This window comes from Alternaria rosae, assembly GCF_020736505.1.
Source record: "Alternaria rosae strain MPI-PUGE-AT-0040 chromosome Unknown BKA58scaffold_2, whole genome shotgun sequence".
In the NCBI taxonomy this organism is placed as follows: Eukaryota; Fungi; Ascomycota; class Dothideomycetes; order Pleosporales; family Pleosporaceae; genus Alternaria; species Alternaria rosae.
This window is the reverse complement of record NW_025763571.1, coordinates 3,085,986-3,101,403: the sequence shown is the minus strand read 5'-3', so window position 1 is coordinate 3,101,403 and position 15,418 is coordinate 3,085,986. Positions and strand designations below refer to the sequence as shown.

The 15,418-nt window shown below is 52.5% G+C and overlaps 7 protein-coding genes across 7 annotated transcripts; 4 read left to right on the top strand and 3 right to left on the bottom strand.

Annotated features, from left to right (window-relative positions):
• Nucleotides 1-688: 688 nt before the first annotated feature.
• Nucleotides 689-1,919, bottom strand: BKA58DRAFT_98930 (uncharacterized protein). Its single transcript, XM_046176339.1, has 2 exons — nt 1,553-1,919; nt 689-1,495 (listed from the first exon to the last, which is right to left on the bottom strand). Exons 1-2 carry the CDS (start codon nt 1,732-1,734, stop codon nt 868-870), a joined length of 810 nt encoding a protein of 269 aa, XP_046029441.1. The 5' UTR covers nt 1,735-1,919; the 3' UTR covers nt 689-867.
• A 2,522-nt stretch (nt 1,920-4,441) lies between these two features.
• On the top strand, nt 4,442-5,760 carry BKA58DRAFT_436307 (uncharacterized protein; the record flags this gene model as incomplete). The annotated part of the gene is made up of 3 exons (XM_046173403.1): nt 4,442-4,662; nt 4,711-4,956; nt 5,019-5,760. The coding sequence occupies 3 exons, from the start codon at nt 4,442-4,444 to the stop codon at nt 5,758-5,760; spliced, it is 1,209 nt and encodes a 402-aa protein (XP_046029440.1).
• Nucleotides 5,761-6,034: 274 nt separating this feature from the next.
• On the top strand, nt 6,035-6,930 carry BKA58DRAFT_309204 (uncharacterized protein; the record flags this gene model as incomplete). The annotated part of the gene is made up of 2 exons (XM_046167227.1): nt 6,035-6,790; nt 6,841-6,930. 2 exons carry the CDS (start codon nt 6,035-6,037, stop codon nt 6,928-6,930), a joined length of 846 nt encoding a protein of 281 aa, XP_046029439.1.
• A 475-nt stretch (nt 6,931-7,405) lies between these two features.
• BKA58DRAFT_307803 (short chain dehydrogenase/ reductase-like protein) lies at nt 7,406-8,308 on the top strand (the record flags this gene model as incomplete). The annotated part of the gene is made up of 2 exons (XM_046167178.1): nt 7,406-8,013; nt 8,086-8,308. 2 exons carry the CDS (start codon nt 7,406-7,408, stop codon nt 8,306-8,308), a joined length of 831 nt encoding a protein of 276 aa, XP_046029438.1.
• An 81-nt stretch (nt 8,309-8,389) lies between these two features.
• On the bottom strand, nt 8,390-9,832 carry BKA58DRAFT_309609 (uncharacterized protein; the record flags this gene model as incomplete). The annotated part of the gene is made up of 5 exons (XM_046167256.1): nt 8,390-8,453; nt 8,507-8,609; nt 8,660-8,883; nt 8,971-9,207; nt 9,288-9,832. The coding sequence occupies 5 exons, from the start codon at nt 9,830-9,832 to the stop codon at nt 8,390-8,392; spliced, it is 1,173 nt and encodes a 390-aa protein (XP_046029437.1).
• Nucleotides 9,833-10,369: 537 nt separating this feature from the next.
• BKA58DRAFT_377595 (fungal-specific transcription factor domain-containing protein) lies at nt 10,370-13,376 on the bottom strand. Its single transcript, XM_046169629.1, has 5 exons — nt 13,081-13,376; nt 12,959-13,029; nt 12,844-12,910; nt 11,287-12,613; nt 10,370-11,239 (listed from the first exon to the last, which is right to left on the bottom strand). Exons 1-5 carry the CDS (start codon nt 13,271-13,273, stop codon nt 10,519-10,521), a joined length of 2,379 nt encoding a protein of 792 aa, XP_046029436.1. The 5' UTR covers nt 13,274-13,376; the 3' UTR covers nt 10,370-10,518.
• BKA58DRAFT_377591 (mandelate racemase/muconate lactonizing enzyme family protein) lies at nt 13,377-15,378 on the top strand. Its single transcript, XM_046169628.1, has 3 exons — nt 13,377-14,091; nt 14,142-14,916; nt 14,966-15,378. Exons 1-3 carry the CDS (start codon nt 13,764-13,766, stop codon nt 15,147-15,149), a joined length of 1,287 nt encoding a protein of 428 aa, XP_046029435.1. The 5' UTR covers nt 13,377-13,763; the 3' UTR covers nt 15,150-15,378.
• Nucleotides 15,379-15,418: the final 40 nt, after the last annotated feature.

Below are 15,418 nucleotides of genomic sequence, written 5' to 3'. Positions count from 1 at the left end.
ATAGGATTAAAAACAAACTGATAAGTATCGCGGGTTTGGCAATTATCGGAATCTATTGTATCGTCAAGTCCACATGCGCTTGGTTATCACTCCAACTATATGTACTTGGAGGCCGTGAAGTGTGTACTGCTCAGATGCCGAGTTGCCGGCCAATGATATCAGCCAAGCCAGTGTGGAGACAGGATCAAGGCTGAGCAGCATGGTCGCTACGAGCAGTTGGAGGCCTAAATGAATTACTGGGCCATGTTCCATCGCGTCAGGTTAGATACGGTGTTTAAGAATGTAAGCGTAAGTATTCGTGATATTGAATGCTATCATCAATCGCTTGCAACATTGTACAAAAGATGCGACCATATCCTGTTACAATTTGATGCTGCTGTCCTGCAGATATACTGCAACAATTGTAGAAAAGCAACTGGCTTCCCTAAAGGAAGGTCAAAAACGCGACTAAGAGCACAAAGCGCGACCATTCTGGTAACATGGACAGTCTGGAAGTGTTTTCTGTCTTGAAATGCAGAGAGGAAAGTTGAACCAATTGCGAGGAAGGCCCGAGCATCTAGGCAATTTTGAGGCCGATAGAGAAGACGCGAAAGACAAGGAAAACCAGCTCAGGCAAAGAAATAAGTATAGTACAACAATGGCGTGAGTGAGTGCCAGAAAGGTATATCCAGACCGTAACGCCGTGCAGAAACAAACCCATACCGAAGCAGAACCCAGGGAAGAGAAGGCATAGCCGCGAGGCTGGAACGCAAGGTGTATATACAGGAAGGGCAAGGAATAGCAGATGAAAGGGGTCATTAGTCGGATGCGATAAGGAAAGCAAGCTTATGTGGGAAGCTTCAAAAGATCAAATGCGATGGCAGCAACTTAGTGCGGCGACTTCCCGGAAAGGTCGTCCATGTGGTTGACCATGGCGACGAACAAGTCGAAGAAGAGCTTGCCGCCATTCTCCATCTCGCTCTGCATTGTGCCGCTGCGCTTGAAGGTGTGTCGGGCGCGGATGATGAGAGCGAGGTAGTGTGCGCGAAGCTTCGAGTCGTTGTCAGGAGTGTTGGCGTATGCGTAACGGGCGGAGGTCAAGATGGTCGAGCATTGGATGCCAGACTGGAGGCCTTGCTTCTTGAGCGCAAGCTTCTTCAGTTCTTGGAGTCCGTACTTGTCGGCTTGACAGTAGATGACGGTGTCTTTCAGTATCGGTCCAACCGAAGACTGAACGATGGCCTCGTGTGAGTTGTTGGCAGCGCCGCCATCTTCCAGATTCCAGCTGTTTCGCTTCTTGTCATATTCCATGCGCGGGTAGTAGTCACCCTTGTAGAGGTACTCGAGAATCGATGAGAAGACTTCGGGCTCTTCGTCGGGTAGTTCGATGCGTTTGTTGGTAGACTGGAAGAACTGGCCGCTGCAGAGAGTCTGGAACCAAGGAGAATGGGATAGAACGTCTTCATGCGCTGCAAAGAGGCGCTGCTCGCGGCCGACAGAAATGGTGATGATGGCACTGATGGAAGTTGTCAGTAAAGTTGATTAGGCGTTTATCGTGAGAAAATAAACTCACCTTCCTAGCGTTGGAGAAGTTTGGTTCGATTGTGGCGATGATGCCTGGGCATGCTGTGCTAATCGTTCTACTCTCCTCGGTGAGTCCCTGAAGGAGGGGTTCTTCTTGTGTGACTTGGACTTGGAGGCGCGATGTTTCGAAAAGCTGCCTTCTTGATGGCGCGTGCGGTTTGATGAGAACATGATGATGCGATGATAAAATGCTGTGGTTACGATGGATGACTCCGGTGCGAAGAGGTATCGCTGATACTTATAGGTGCAGTGGGTAGGCAGCAAGCGTACGAATACAAGTAGGCAAAGCAGACGACTGCGAAATCTCCTTAGGCAGAAACGTCGTAGGGCAAATGAGACGATAGCACGCAAGTACTAGGCGACTGCAGCCGTGTATATATACCTGACTCCTCACAGGAGGCCACCATCTGGCCCTCGGCCAGGGTGAGGGTGAATGGCGACGCGATTGGACGCGTAAATGGACCTAAACACGTAAACGCGATATCACATGTTCCACTATGCTTCTTCCAGAGTTAAGAGTCAGGACGGCTGAGCCCCCGGTCCTGGACCAAGTAACACTTGTGCAAGGTTGTGAAACAAGGGCGGAACAAAGAAGGCTGATGGCGCTAGTTGTGCGCCGGTGGCATGGCATGTTCTTCGACCGCAAGCAACTGAGTAGGCTCAAGACATGCTAGCAGGAGCTGAGGACCGACGCTTCCAGTGTCTCAAACCGTGCTTTTTGCTCGAGGGATGCGACGAGCATCCGCACGGCACAACAAGGTGATGAGATGACTGGGCTCTCTGGAGGGTTGAAGCTTTGGCCAGGCACCCAAGAAACTTTGCAAGAAGCAATCGACGCCGCCGCGGTGCAACAGCCAGCGTCGGCTCATCGCTTGCATCCACGAATCAACGAATTGCGGCCGTCCGCCGGAGGCCCCATCTAGAGGCCGTTTGGCGTTCCCCTGAGGGGCAAATGTCGTGTTGGAGGACCGATGGTCGACAAGAGGCATAGCGCGAGGCTGTGATCCGGTTCCGCGCAATGACAGGAATCGCGGCTGGCAAAGGCGATGTCAGCGACCATGACACGGTGCCTGATGCCGTGAAATTATGCGTCGCTGATCATTGAATCTCGGACGCGAGGGGTCGCGTCGGTGGAGCGCGCCCAGGCATGCACAATGAAGCGCCCCTCGACGCGTCCACACGTTACCTCCAGGGCCGCCAATTAAGCCCGCATCCGGCATAGCGCGCAACGCTACCAGGGGACCCAACGGCCTCGCAGTTTCACTACGCTTGCAAACATCATAAATGACGGCAGCAGCACCCAGCATGCTTCGGCGCATCAGTTGTGACGCATCGACATGCGGCAGAGCTTTCCGCCGTCGCAGTGCTATTCTTCGTCGTTTCTACCCCTCTTCATTACGCTCGAATGCCGAAACGTGTACCGCATGTTGCACCGTTTAAGCTGTGTGAGCTGGCCTCATCTGCGGATCGAGATGATTGCCAGCAGACATTGCATCGTCAGTTGTCTCGTCAATTCACGTAAACAGGCTCTCTGCTAGGTCTCGTTCGCATCGTTCGCTCCGCCGCTCTATTTGGGATCACTCGCAGCCCGATCTAACTGCGCATACAACACTTGTTCTACCATATCTGAGGTTAGCAGGGGGCAGGCCTCGGCATCTGCCGTGTTCCGTCCGGTTGTCAGCTTACGCCCCTGTACTATCTACCTCAGTGTACTTTTCGTTTGAAGGCGGCGCACCGCCAGGGATTTTGATCCCTCAATCAATCGATGTGGACGCCAAGGATGTCGCCGAAGCTCTCCCAAGCTCATCTACTTAAGCCTCACCAAATCTCCACAGGGAGTTATGTGATTTGTTATTGACCCAAGCTGCGAGATTGATGGAAGTCCACATCGGCAGGCCTTTGGAACAAGCGCCATGCGCCTCCATACACGCGGACACTACCGGATAGTCTGCCGCGCTGTACATTATATGAGGTATCGCGCATCTCCTTGCGCATGTCTAGATGCGGATTGTTGCGGCGCAGCTGACGAATACCACCATCTCTGGTGTACTGGACTGTAATAAACGTTGATGTCCTACAGTTTCATTCAAACATATTCAAGCTTGGCAAACGCCGCTTGCGCCCGGCAGAATCCTACCGACCGCCAGGGGTGTCATAGCCGGTATTACATACCCAATATCGTCCAGTGGGGACTGTCTGCTTTGCAAGGGATCAAAAACAACAACGATGATCTTCGTGTTGTCACCGGCACTGAGTTGTATCCTCGCTGTGGATTCCAAGAACTCCCGCTCGTTCTTGACCTATTTTCCAGCTTTGGACACTTTCAATAGAAGAGACGAGGTACTGCGAGGGTCTTCATCATCGCACAGCGAAAACCTGTCTTTGCAGCCTATTACGAGCGACACTCGATGTCAAAGTAAACCGGAGTTGAGCTCACAGTCCCAACTATGCGCCGTACATTGCATACAAGGATGCTGACCGCTTCCTGTTGACTGCCGCTCACCAACGCGATCAGACGCACCTCGGTCCTTGGAACACTAAAAGAATGGGTACTGTGACCACTCATGGCCACCATGAATGGCATGTTGTAGATCCAATGATCACGAATGGCTGTCTGTTGAGATCGGTGGTAATGATATTGGAACACCCTTGCACAGCAGTATTTCGTCGGTACATGTGTCGCATGCCAAGGGTGTTCATTACAGCAGAGTTTTGTGGAATTTCGCCCCACGTCTGACTACCCTCTAAATAGATGACCCAGCAAATACAGTAGCATGGCACAGTCGGTGTTGGTCTGCATCCGAGAAGGAGGCTGATCATGGTGCTCGATATAAAAACGTTAAGATCCACACTTAGCTGAATCGCCAGAGCTCAATCGATGGCAGGCATTGCGGTCGTCAAGGCCCTTGTGGCATCTCTTTCTCTGTTCTCGTCCGCTTCAGCATCTCCTTTCATTCAGAGGCAAGACACTCTCACCCTCGACGGTGTCCAGAAGCAAGCTCTCGCCAATGCTTACAAGGTCCTGGATGGGACGCTGTCAGACGGTCTGACGAGGCCTGCAACATGTAACAAAGACACTGTTGCTGTACGCAAGGAGTTGTAAGTAATTCCGGGAAATGGTAAGGCCATGAAGCTAACACACGGTAGTGGCGACCTTACGAAGGAAGAACGGAAAGCATACACCACGGCCGTTAATTGCATCATGAAGGCTCCTTCCAAGCTTCCTGCTGGCAAATATCCTGGAGCAAAGTCTCGGTATGATGATTTCGTCGTGGTGCATATGAACATGACACCGACCGTTCACGCCACCGCGAATTTCATGCACTGGCACCGCTACTACATATGGGCCTACGAAACAGCGCTCCGCACAGAATGTGGCTACAAAGGTTACCAGTGAGTATCACTCTGTAGATTTTGTGTAAATCATACACTAATCTCATATACTCTTATCACAGACCCTACTGGGACTGGGCTAAGTACTCCGATCTCGTAAACAGTCCCATCTTCAACGGCGATGAATGGAGCATGGGTGGGAATGGTGATTCAATCGGAGCACATGCAGGTATGAGCCTAGGACCGGGTCAGACGCTTCCTGGTGGACCGGGAGGAGGCTGTGTCAGTAAAGGTCCCTTTACCAACTTGACCATTCGTCTTGGTCCTCTCATGCCCACCATGGACCCCAAACTCAACATCAAGCCAAACCCACGCGCCGATGGCTTTGGTGACAATCCACGTTGTCACCGTCGCGACGTAAGTAACTTCTTCACCCAGAACTATCTCCGGCCTCAAGATCTTCTATCACACATCACCAGCAACAAAGCCATTGGTACCTTCCAGGACACCCTCCAGACCAACACGACGAACAACCTTGCAGCGTTGCACATTGGCGGTCACTTCTCTATTTGGGGTGACCCAGGCGGTGATGTCTATGTGAGTCCAGCCGAACCAGCCTTCTGGCTGCATCATGGGCAGCTGGACAGGCACTGGTGGATGTGGGCAATGTATCAAGAAAAGGAGGTCAAGTCTCGCACAAGCATGTACGAGGGCGGCACCCATTGGCAGATACCCAACAGTCCCAGAGGTAAATCGACAGATCAACAGGAGTTGGATGTTGTGGCGCCGCCAGGTCAGAACCACATCGCAAGCAAGGAGTTCTTCTCTACTACCTCGGGGCCGCTGTGCTATGTATATGCTTAGAAGATTGTAATTAATGCAGTCAACTTTCGTGCATCTATGATTTGGGACTATCATGAAACGCGTGCATTGGTCCTACTTGCCTCATTCGATAGAGCTGGCCGTTGTCAGTTCCTAGAACAATACATCCCGATGGACACGTGATGACGAGGCCCTAGCGCGACGCGTCAGACCATCCGATATCAGAAGCGACTGATGACATCGCCAGTCTTGAGACACCCACCAACCCCCACTTCGAGAATTGACGACCGATACCAATGCCCAAACACCCGCGAAGATGTCGACCCCGCAAGCGAAACGTCGCCGGCTAAACGAAGCTACGAAAACGCTCCAGAAGCCGTTCAAATCGCCGTTCCGCACACCATTGAAGCCCAGCATAGGCGACGACCCGCCATCCTCAGATCCGCCTGAGGTCCACACTCCTGCGCTTAATACACCAAGGGCAACCACCGTTCCCGCCAGAAGTACTGCCCCTGCAGACGATGGAGCACAGCAAGCGGCCACCTGTGCCGCCTCGATGCAACCGCCCAAAACACCAGCAACGTCCAAAGTGACACCACGCGCCTCGAGACCTCTTGTATCACGTCCGATCCTATCTACACCGTCACAGGTCGTATCGAGGAAGACACCGTCGAAACCCTCAGTCGCACGCGAGATCATGCAAATCCGCAACGAGATCCAGATGCTTACACAAGCTCAGACCCTCGCTACGTCTACGAAAGACGACGATTTGGTCGTACTGGTTGACAAATGGCGCACAGCAAGTCGCGCAGCGGCGGAAGAGCTGTTTGGTAGCACTAGAGACAGGGTCAACAGGATGGGCGGGGTAGGCGCATGGAAGGAACGTGAGAAAGAATCCAAGGAACGGCAGATGCAATGGGATAAAGAAGAGATGGAAGCGGAACGTGAGAAAATGGAGGAGGCTAAGGAAAGCGGTGAGGTCTCTGAAGAGGCGTATGATCGCTATGCCGAGATGGATTCGGAAAGGGAGAAGGGAGAGGAGAAGGAGACATTCAAGGACGCAGACGATGACGTGAGTGCACGGATATGTATATGCAAGTCGCCCTCCTAACGTTAATGCAGTCGTTCACGATGGACATGATGCTCAAGACCCTTAACATCGACCTCAAGCTCATCGGTTACAACAAAGAAGCGCAAAGGTGGGATGGTTGAGGGTTTAGGTCTGAAAGCCAACAACACTCTTCGCTACACCCCGACTCTTCCAAGTCGTAAACTCACAAACACGAGCAACTGGAGGTTGCGCTGTTCATTAGACAGTGACTGGCGCTGCGATGGCAAGGCTACGTACGAATTGTAAGTCAACACCTAGACTTTTGATGTGCTACATGACTCATGCTATCAGAATGATTGTTTACAGAGATACCCTTATGGAGTAAATTTACTACGCGCTTGATTCCAGATTACTATACATATCGCACATCATTTGCGGATGACAAATACAATGCTAATGACGTCATTTCCCTACACAGTACGCCTACTAGCATATTTATCCTCCGCATATGTGCTTCCTGTGTGACCCTTGTTATTCTCATCGACTTTTTACCGTCAGTCACAACAAACATAGGCCCGAAGTTTCACACCAAGTGAACAATCCATACAGCCCATCCTCATACTTCCATTCCTTACCATGTCACTCAAAGACCAAACTGTCCTCATCACAGGGGCTTCGATGGGCATCGGCGCAGCCATTGCGCGTCGACTAGCCGCTGAAAGTGCAACAATCATCCTCTTTGCACGCTCAGGCGACAAGCTAAAGGCCCTCTCAGACGAACTAAAAAAAGAACACAACGACCTGAAGATCTTCACATCAGTCGTCGACGTACAAGACCACAGATCCCTCAGCACCGCCGTCTCAAACATCGTTCAGCAAGTCTCTCACATCGATGTTCTAATCAACAATGCTGGTTTAGCTATAGGCGCCCCATCACCTTTCCCCGACCTCAAGATCCAAGATATCATCACAATGACTAGCACAAACATCAATGGATACATGTTCGCTGCCTATACGGTCTTGAACGAGGGCAAGATGAAGGAGCGTGGCAAGGGAACGATTTTAAACGTTACCAGTACTACAGGGTTAGAGGTACCACCGTTCCCAGGCGAGGCTGTGTACCATGCTAGCAAGGCGTGCCAGGAGGCTTTTACCAACGTGCTGAGGACGGAGTTGGTGGGTACTGATATTAAAGTCCTTGCGTTACGGCCCGGTGTCGTAGCGACGAACTTTCACGAACAACGGTATGGCTTTGGCCCCCTCTTCATTATTTTGACGCTGCGATGGAGTTCCGAGCTGACAAGATGCGTACGTAGTGTTGGAAACGATAAGCAGAGTTACGACACTTTCATGTCCGGCTTTGAACCCCTTGTTGCGCCTGATGTCGCGGAAGCGGCCGCCTTCATGCTGAGTCAGAAGGAGAGGGTCAGCGTGAAGGCGTTAGATATCGTGCCTACTGCACAGAGGAGTCTGCCGGTTTTCGATCGAGAGTGGAATAGTAGGGATGAGGGGAGGAAGGAAGAAAAGATGACGAAATAAATAAGAGTGATATTGGAAAGACGATTGGGCCCAGCGAAGTTCACTCTGGCTTGGACTAGCTAATGGCGTCTGGCGCAGCGATTATAGCTTCGAGCTGGGAGTCAGCGTCTTCTGGACGAGCTCAAGGACGCGCTCGGCGGTTCCCCTGTAGAAGGCATTAGTATCGCACTGTCGACACATGAGCTTCAGGCTACTTACCAAGATGATTGATAGCCCGCGCCAGCATGTCCATAACAATGCACAACGGGTACCGTCCACTTGCCCATTTCCGTTTCAATTCTTGGGCCGCCCTTGCGCGATGCTAGATACTTTCAGCCAACCTCAACAGACGACTTGCACGTTTGTACTTACGCCTCAAGCCAACATTCCGCCCAATGACCTGTAGATCCTCCGGCTTACCCAACTCAGGACATAACTCACAGCACCGCTTTATGATATCCTGACCGAGTTCCTCATCCCACTCTTCACTCCAATCATTGTCCTGCCTACTGCCACCTAGAATCACGCCGCCGCCTAGCGGACGAGGGAAGACATATGTTGTCGTGGGATCGATTCTCTTTGGAGAACGGAAAGACCTAGTTCGGTTCGTCAGTCAAACCGAATGCACAAGAAAATAGTCAGGTCTGGGGCGGAGGAAGGCAAGTAAGATAGCACTGTCGTACTTGACCCGTTCCATTTCATACATTCTGGTGATTGGCGTTTTTGGTTCGGCGACCAGCAGTGTCTGGCCGCGTGTTGGGTACAGATTCGTATCTTTGATGTCGGAGAGTTTGAGGGAGCCGAGACCGGTGCAGTTAACCAAGAGAGTAGTGGATGGGTGGTCGCTTAGGACTGCTGAGACGGAAGGGTAGTGTCGGCGCACAAGGGTGATGCCTTTGCACAGAGCTTGAACTTGGAGCCTAGTACAGTGTCAGTCTCTTGGAATATGGCGCTGTGGCTAGAATCTTGCGTCTTGGGGAATGCGGCCAGGATAACATACCACTGCAAATACACCTGCGTGTTGATCCTAAACGTGCTTGGGAACTCGAAGCCAAAGTTCGCTCCCTTGGGCAACTCACTTCCACCCAACTGCCTCAATCCCCCGACTAACTCATCATACCACACCTTACCCGTCTCCTCTGTCAGAACACCCGCCTCTTCAATCGACTCATCAAAAATAGCCCACATACCCATTCTACCCAGTCCTGCTTCGTTCCCTCCTCCATTTACCCCATCAACGCCTTCCATCTCACCAGCTTTCAGCGTCTGGCATCCAAACACGCTCTTCCCGTCGATAAGCTGACCGAATTGGTGGAAGGTAACCTCGTCATATTTCTCCAGCGGTCCGTTGTCGTGGGCCATGGAGGACCAGTTGGCGCCCGCCCAGGGCGATGTGTATTCTATCGAGCGGTCTCCGGGGAAGTGCTTTGCTACTACGGTTATCTTGGCGGTCGGGTACGTGTGGGATAGGACGAGTGAGGTTGTTAGACCGATTACTCCGGCGCCGAGGATGAGGATGTGTTGTTGGTCTTGTTGGGGAGCCATGATGGGTGGTTGACTGTCTAAGATAGGTTTCAATACAGGTGATGATTGAGGGTGCTGGTGACGATGCCTGGACCGGATATGTGTTCGTTGTTAAACTCTAGTGAAATATGGAATACTCAAGCGATGCGCAAAGCTGGGACAGTATAAACAAGTCGTCTTTCTTATACGCTGGGTCAAACGGAGTAAGATTCACTCATACCTTGGCACGCTATCCCGAGGCTCACCAGTCTAATCCGACGGCAAAAGGTGACTGGCTTCTACACGGTATTGTAGAAAACCAAATCGGCCCGAAAAGGGTATGGCACGTAATCAATTTGGCGAGCCACAGTGAAAAGGCGACAGTACTGCTTGATTAGTACAAGTGTTGTCAAGTGTCGATCGGAGATGTTGAACGAGATGCAGATAACGCACCGATGGTGTTCCGATCGGAATGAGCGATTCCGGACAAGCGCACAAGCCATGCCCGGGTACGGTCCTAAAGATCGAACTGCTCAACTCGTTGCACGCATGGTCCACGAGTAACGGGTCAGTCGAGTCTGATAGAGATAAAGTAGGGTATCATTCAAAAATAAGGAGAGATTGTATGGACAAGACTATGAATAGAGTCCCAGACGCAATATTATGTACCGAAACTTCAACCAGCTTTTGCAATCCTTTTCCGTACACCCAAAACCCAATAGGACCTATTATGCTGACTGTTTCATAAACCAATCTGAGCTCGCATCGACCATGTAGTTGGTAATGTTCGACTCGTTTCCGAACCCTCCGTCTGGTAATTGTATGTTGCCGTCAGGCGCAGGGTAGCTCATAGCTCCATCCATCGAAACGGGAAGTCGAGGCATGTTGAAGAAGTCGAACACATCGAGATACTCCAGCTCATTCGCCGCAGGCGTTCGAGCTGGAGTCACTGATGGTATCTTCAGATTCTGCTTGTTGCTGAGCTTGGGTTGGCGGGATATGAGAAAGTCGAGATCGAATGCACAACGTCGCATGTCGGCGAGGATCTTGACTGTTGAGGGTGTCACGCGTTCACCATTCGCACCAGCGGGAGTCTCCTGACTCTCTTGATATTCGGAAAGTACCCGTGAAAGAAGGCTTGCATAGCGCGTGCCCACTTCCCAGTACTGACCCATATCCTGGAGAGTACTGACCAGGAGGTTGATGGATTGGTCGACCCGGTGATCGATGGTGGATCCGTGGACCAAGAGAACACGTGCAGCCACCCAGAGCGAGAATGCGAATGGCGGACCAAGTTTGCTTAGCAAGCCGTTGTCGCGTACGGTAGCACACAGGGCCGTGATGTTCTCAACAGCACTGAGACATCGCTGGCTAGCGCTGAAGGACGGCGTGAAGATGGGTGATCGATGGGTAGGATACGCCGCGGATGAGTGAAGACGAATGACAGTGCTGCGGGAGTTAGTATGTTCCTGCAGGTAAAGGGAAGACAAACTTACGTGTGGAAGGCCGCGTGGAGCATTACCAAACCACTGTCCAAATTCTGTCCCATACCCGGCTTTGCGAACAATCTCGCGGAGTTGCCGAACTCCTGCGGAAGATTGTATTTCCATTGCTCGATGGCATTATCAAGCTCACGATACTCACTTTGCCAGGTTTCGACGTCGGACAGGGATGTAATGTCTACGGGCTTCTTGAGGAATTTGTGGATGCGTGTAAGGATCCCTAAGATTTCGACGTAGTATGAGAAGGAGCCCAGGTTTTCTGGTCTGTTCATGCTGTAGTCAGATCGTGTCGAGGTGTGAAACCATCGCGTCTCGACAGGAACGTTACGCGCATACATGTCGTCGCGACATGGCAACCGACGGTCGATCTCCTTTTCGTCGAGAGCGAATTCAAAAGCCGTGGCAACAGTCGCGTACCGGTCTAGAACGTAAATCATCCAGAAAAGCCGGCGTCGGCTCTCTTCCTCGATCCAATCCTTGGGCTCCGGCAGCGTCATGGCGCGCAAGGTGTATATTGACGCAAACTGTGGGGCGACGCTCGGTGAGTAGCTCTCGACCGACAGCCCTAGCTGGACGACTGAGCGCGTAATGAGAGCCAGAAGGTTCCAGCCGGGAGGGCCATTGGAGCAGCCAACAACGTCCAGAGCGAGGATCACGAGCGCCTGCAGCGACTTTACGGAGCTGTTTTCGATGCCATACAGTAGGACCTTCTCTTTGGAGTGTTTATGGTAGCGCGTACGCTTCTCGGCAGTCAAGCGATGGTCGGTAGAGAACTTGACAGTCGTTGCGACAACTGCATGTAGTATGATTCGATCCGCCTCTTCTAGCGTCGCGTCTCCGAAAAGCGAATTCAGCGTGCTCTGGCGGTGAAGGATGGGACACCAGGTATTGATGTGCTTGAAGAAAAGATCGACAAGACCATACAGAAGGTCGTACGGTGGGAAGTCTGCATCCGTGTGACCGAGATTCCTCGACATGGCCGGCTGGTATTGCTCATTATATGTTGTATAGGCATCTCTGGACAAGCCACCGCTCATGCTGCCCACGTCCTCGGACTGATAGCCATTCCCTGTGACAGAGGGGGTGGGTCTGTTATCCGTGACGCCGTTGCCATATTGGTTCTGTATTGCGCTCTGCGAAGGGAACGTGGGCTTCTGGATGAAGAGGGCCGTCTCGGGACGCGGTATATGGGGAGTTTGGATGACGGGCGGGCTTCGGAACGCGGCTACCTCTTGTGGCGACGGGCCGGACGTGGCGACTTGGGTGCTGGAGAGATGGTTGATCTGCGACTGCTGCTGGACGAGGAGCGCTTCGAGCTTGTCTGTGGAAGGGACGATCGTCAGCTGTGGTCGCGATTGCCCTATAGCGCTTCTGGCTGTCGGACAGAAGGAGCCGCCCGCTTAGTCAAGCTGCGCGACAATCATGGCTTCCATCAAGTTCCACCGTCATGACTGTGGGCGCACGAAGTTTGACAGTGCCAACGGCAAACCTCAGTCTGCTTATCCAGACCTCGGCTACTCCAGAACAGGGTCGTGAGGATGCGCAACTTACCAAGTCTTGACTCGAGCTCTCGTCCGTAGCCAGCGCGCAGGCCGGGCTTCTTGCGCGGAAGGTAGACCTGATGCGATTGAGTATGGGGGTCATGTCAGTGGATAGCGCAACTGACGCATGCTGAGTGGTTTTTCAAGCACCAGGAACAGGCGGGCGCGCCTCTATCGCATTTGACTTTTCGTTGCTCTGCATATGGTGAGCCTCACAAGCCTCATGTACTTCATGCGTCACACTTACTGCATGTCTCACAACTTACAGAAAGCGGCCGCTTCCGCTTGTTCGACGTGCCGCTTTGGCTTCTGTCGTGGGCTTCTTCGTCGCTGGAGCGTTCATCACCACTCCAGTCTTGCGCATCACCAGGAGAATGGTTGGAGAGCTTCGCAGTGCCGTTTGGACTAGCCGCCTGCTGGTGGGTTGTACTGGCGTCCATGATGTTGGATGCGAATGCGATTGGGGGCGTGCAGGTTCGGAAGAGCTACACCGAGGGTTCTACTCTTGCAGCCCCGCCTACACGCTCTAGTTCCCTACCCCAGATATCGTATTTACCGGCAAGCGCTCCCTCCGCATCCTTCCATTGGTGGCATCGAGTGGGCCGCTGGCTTTTCGGTACAATACTCGTCAGCAAAAACACATGCTTCGGCCTTGTCCACATTCCGACCTGCGTGCCGAACGCCTCACAGCGACGCCTACTCACGCGTTTGCGCTCCACTTCTTAGCCCAGGTATCGATGGCTCTTCCCAAGTCGTCGCAAATCGCAGCGAGATGGACCGAGGGACCCTCTTGATCAGACGCGAAGCCTGGTACGCCGCTATCCCGCGGTTTAAATATCATTTCTGGCCTACCGTGCACTTATCTACCCCTCCTCTATACTCTGTGGTTTTTTGCTTTGTCGAGTTCACCCTCCTCTCTCTGACGTGATCATGCCTTCCACCGAAGAATCTGGCGCAGCGCGCTCCTTCCCGACCATCAAACACGTGCGAACATTCATAACACAAGGGCCCGGCAGCGGCGGAGACTACCACAATGTCGCTGGTGGACATTGGCTCATCGACAGCAAGATATCCACTCCCATGAGCGGGTATGAGCAGTACCGAAAGTCAAGAACCAGCTGGGGTATCAACGTCCTGGGTTCTTTCTGTGTAGAGCTCGAGGCCAGTGACGGCACCAAGGGCTTTGCTACCGGTTTTGGAGGACCGCCAGCATGCTGGCTGGTCGCTGAGCATTTCGAGCGCTTCTTAATCGGTCAAGGTGAGTGTCCAGTTTGCGACGCCACAAGTGTGCAGTCTAATAGAGTCTAGATCCCAGAGACACAAACCACATGTTCGAGCAAATGTACCGCGCGTCCATGTTCTACGGTCGCAAAGGTCTTCCAGTCGCCGTCATCTCAGTCATCGATCTCGCTATCTGGGATCTGCTCGGCCACATCCGCAACGAGCCCGTATACAAGATGCTCGGTGGAGCAACCCGGGAAAGGCTCAACTTCTACTGCACCGGTCCTGAGCCAGCGGCGGCGAAGGAAATGGGCTTCTTCGGCGCCAAGGTACCATTACCGTACGGCCCTGGTGAGGGTGTCGAAGGCATGAAGAAGAACGTCGAGTTTCTCACCAAGCATCGTGAAAGTGTTGGACCAGACTTTCCTCTCATGGTCGACTGCTACATGAGCTTGAACGTACCTTACACCATCGAGGTTGTAAAGGCCACCGAGCACCTCAACTTGAACTGGTGGGAAGAGTGCTTGTCGCCTGACGATTCGGATGGTTTTGAGCAGATCAAGCGCGCTCACCCCCGCATGAAGTTCACCACTGGCGAGCATGAGTACTCGCGGTATGGCTTCCGGAAGCTCATTGAGGGTCGCAACTTGGACATTCTCCAGCCCGATGTCATGTGGGTTGGCGGTATGACTGAGCTCATCAAGATCTCGGCCATGGCTGCTGCCTACGATATTCCCGTTGTACCTCACGCCAGTGGACCATACTCGTACCATTTCGTTGTTTCTCAGGCCAACTCGCCTTTCCAAGAGTACCTCGCGAACTCACCGGATGGCAAGTCTGTATTGCCCGTATTCGGCAACCTGTAAGTGTCCCTTTTCGCGTGCGCAAAGTGTTGTGCTAATACTGTGCAGCTTCACCAACGAGCCAATTCCCACAAAGGGATATCTCGACGTCAAGACTCTCGACCTTCCAGGCTTTGGTCTTAAGCTGAACCCCAACGCCGGCTTGATCGACGCCACTCGCATACTGAACCCTGCGCCACAGAAAGCACTCAAGCCTGCTGAGCCTGAGAAGGCGGAAGTCAACGGACATTAGTAACATGGTTACACGACATCATGGCGTTGCAGGAGTTGCATATGACTTGCTTTTTGGATAGCCTGGTGTTCATGCATTGCGCAGAAGCGGCGTAAATATTGCTCATTGTTTACTCAACTGGTGGCTTCTCGATGGGATCATGTAGTTACGAATGGCAACAAACGACTGGCCATATTACCAGCTTTACGATGTAGTCGCAGCTCATGAAATACGAAGGATACACAAGAAGTCTAAAATTAGTGACGCGGGCGCCGACGATCTTGGGAGGC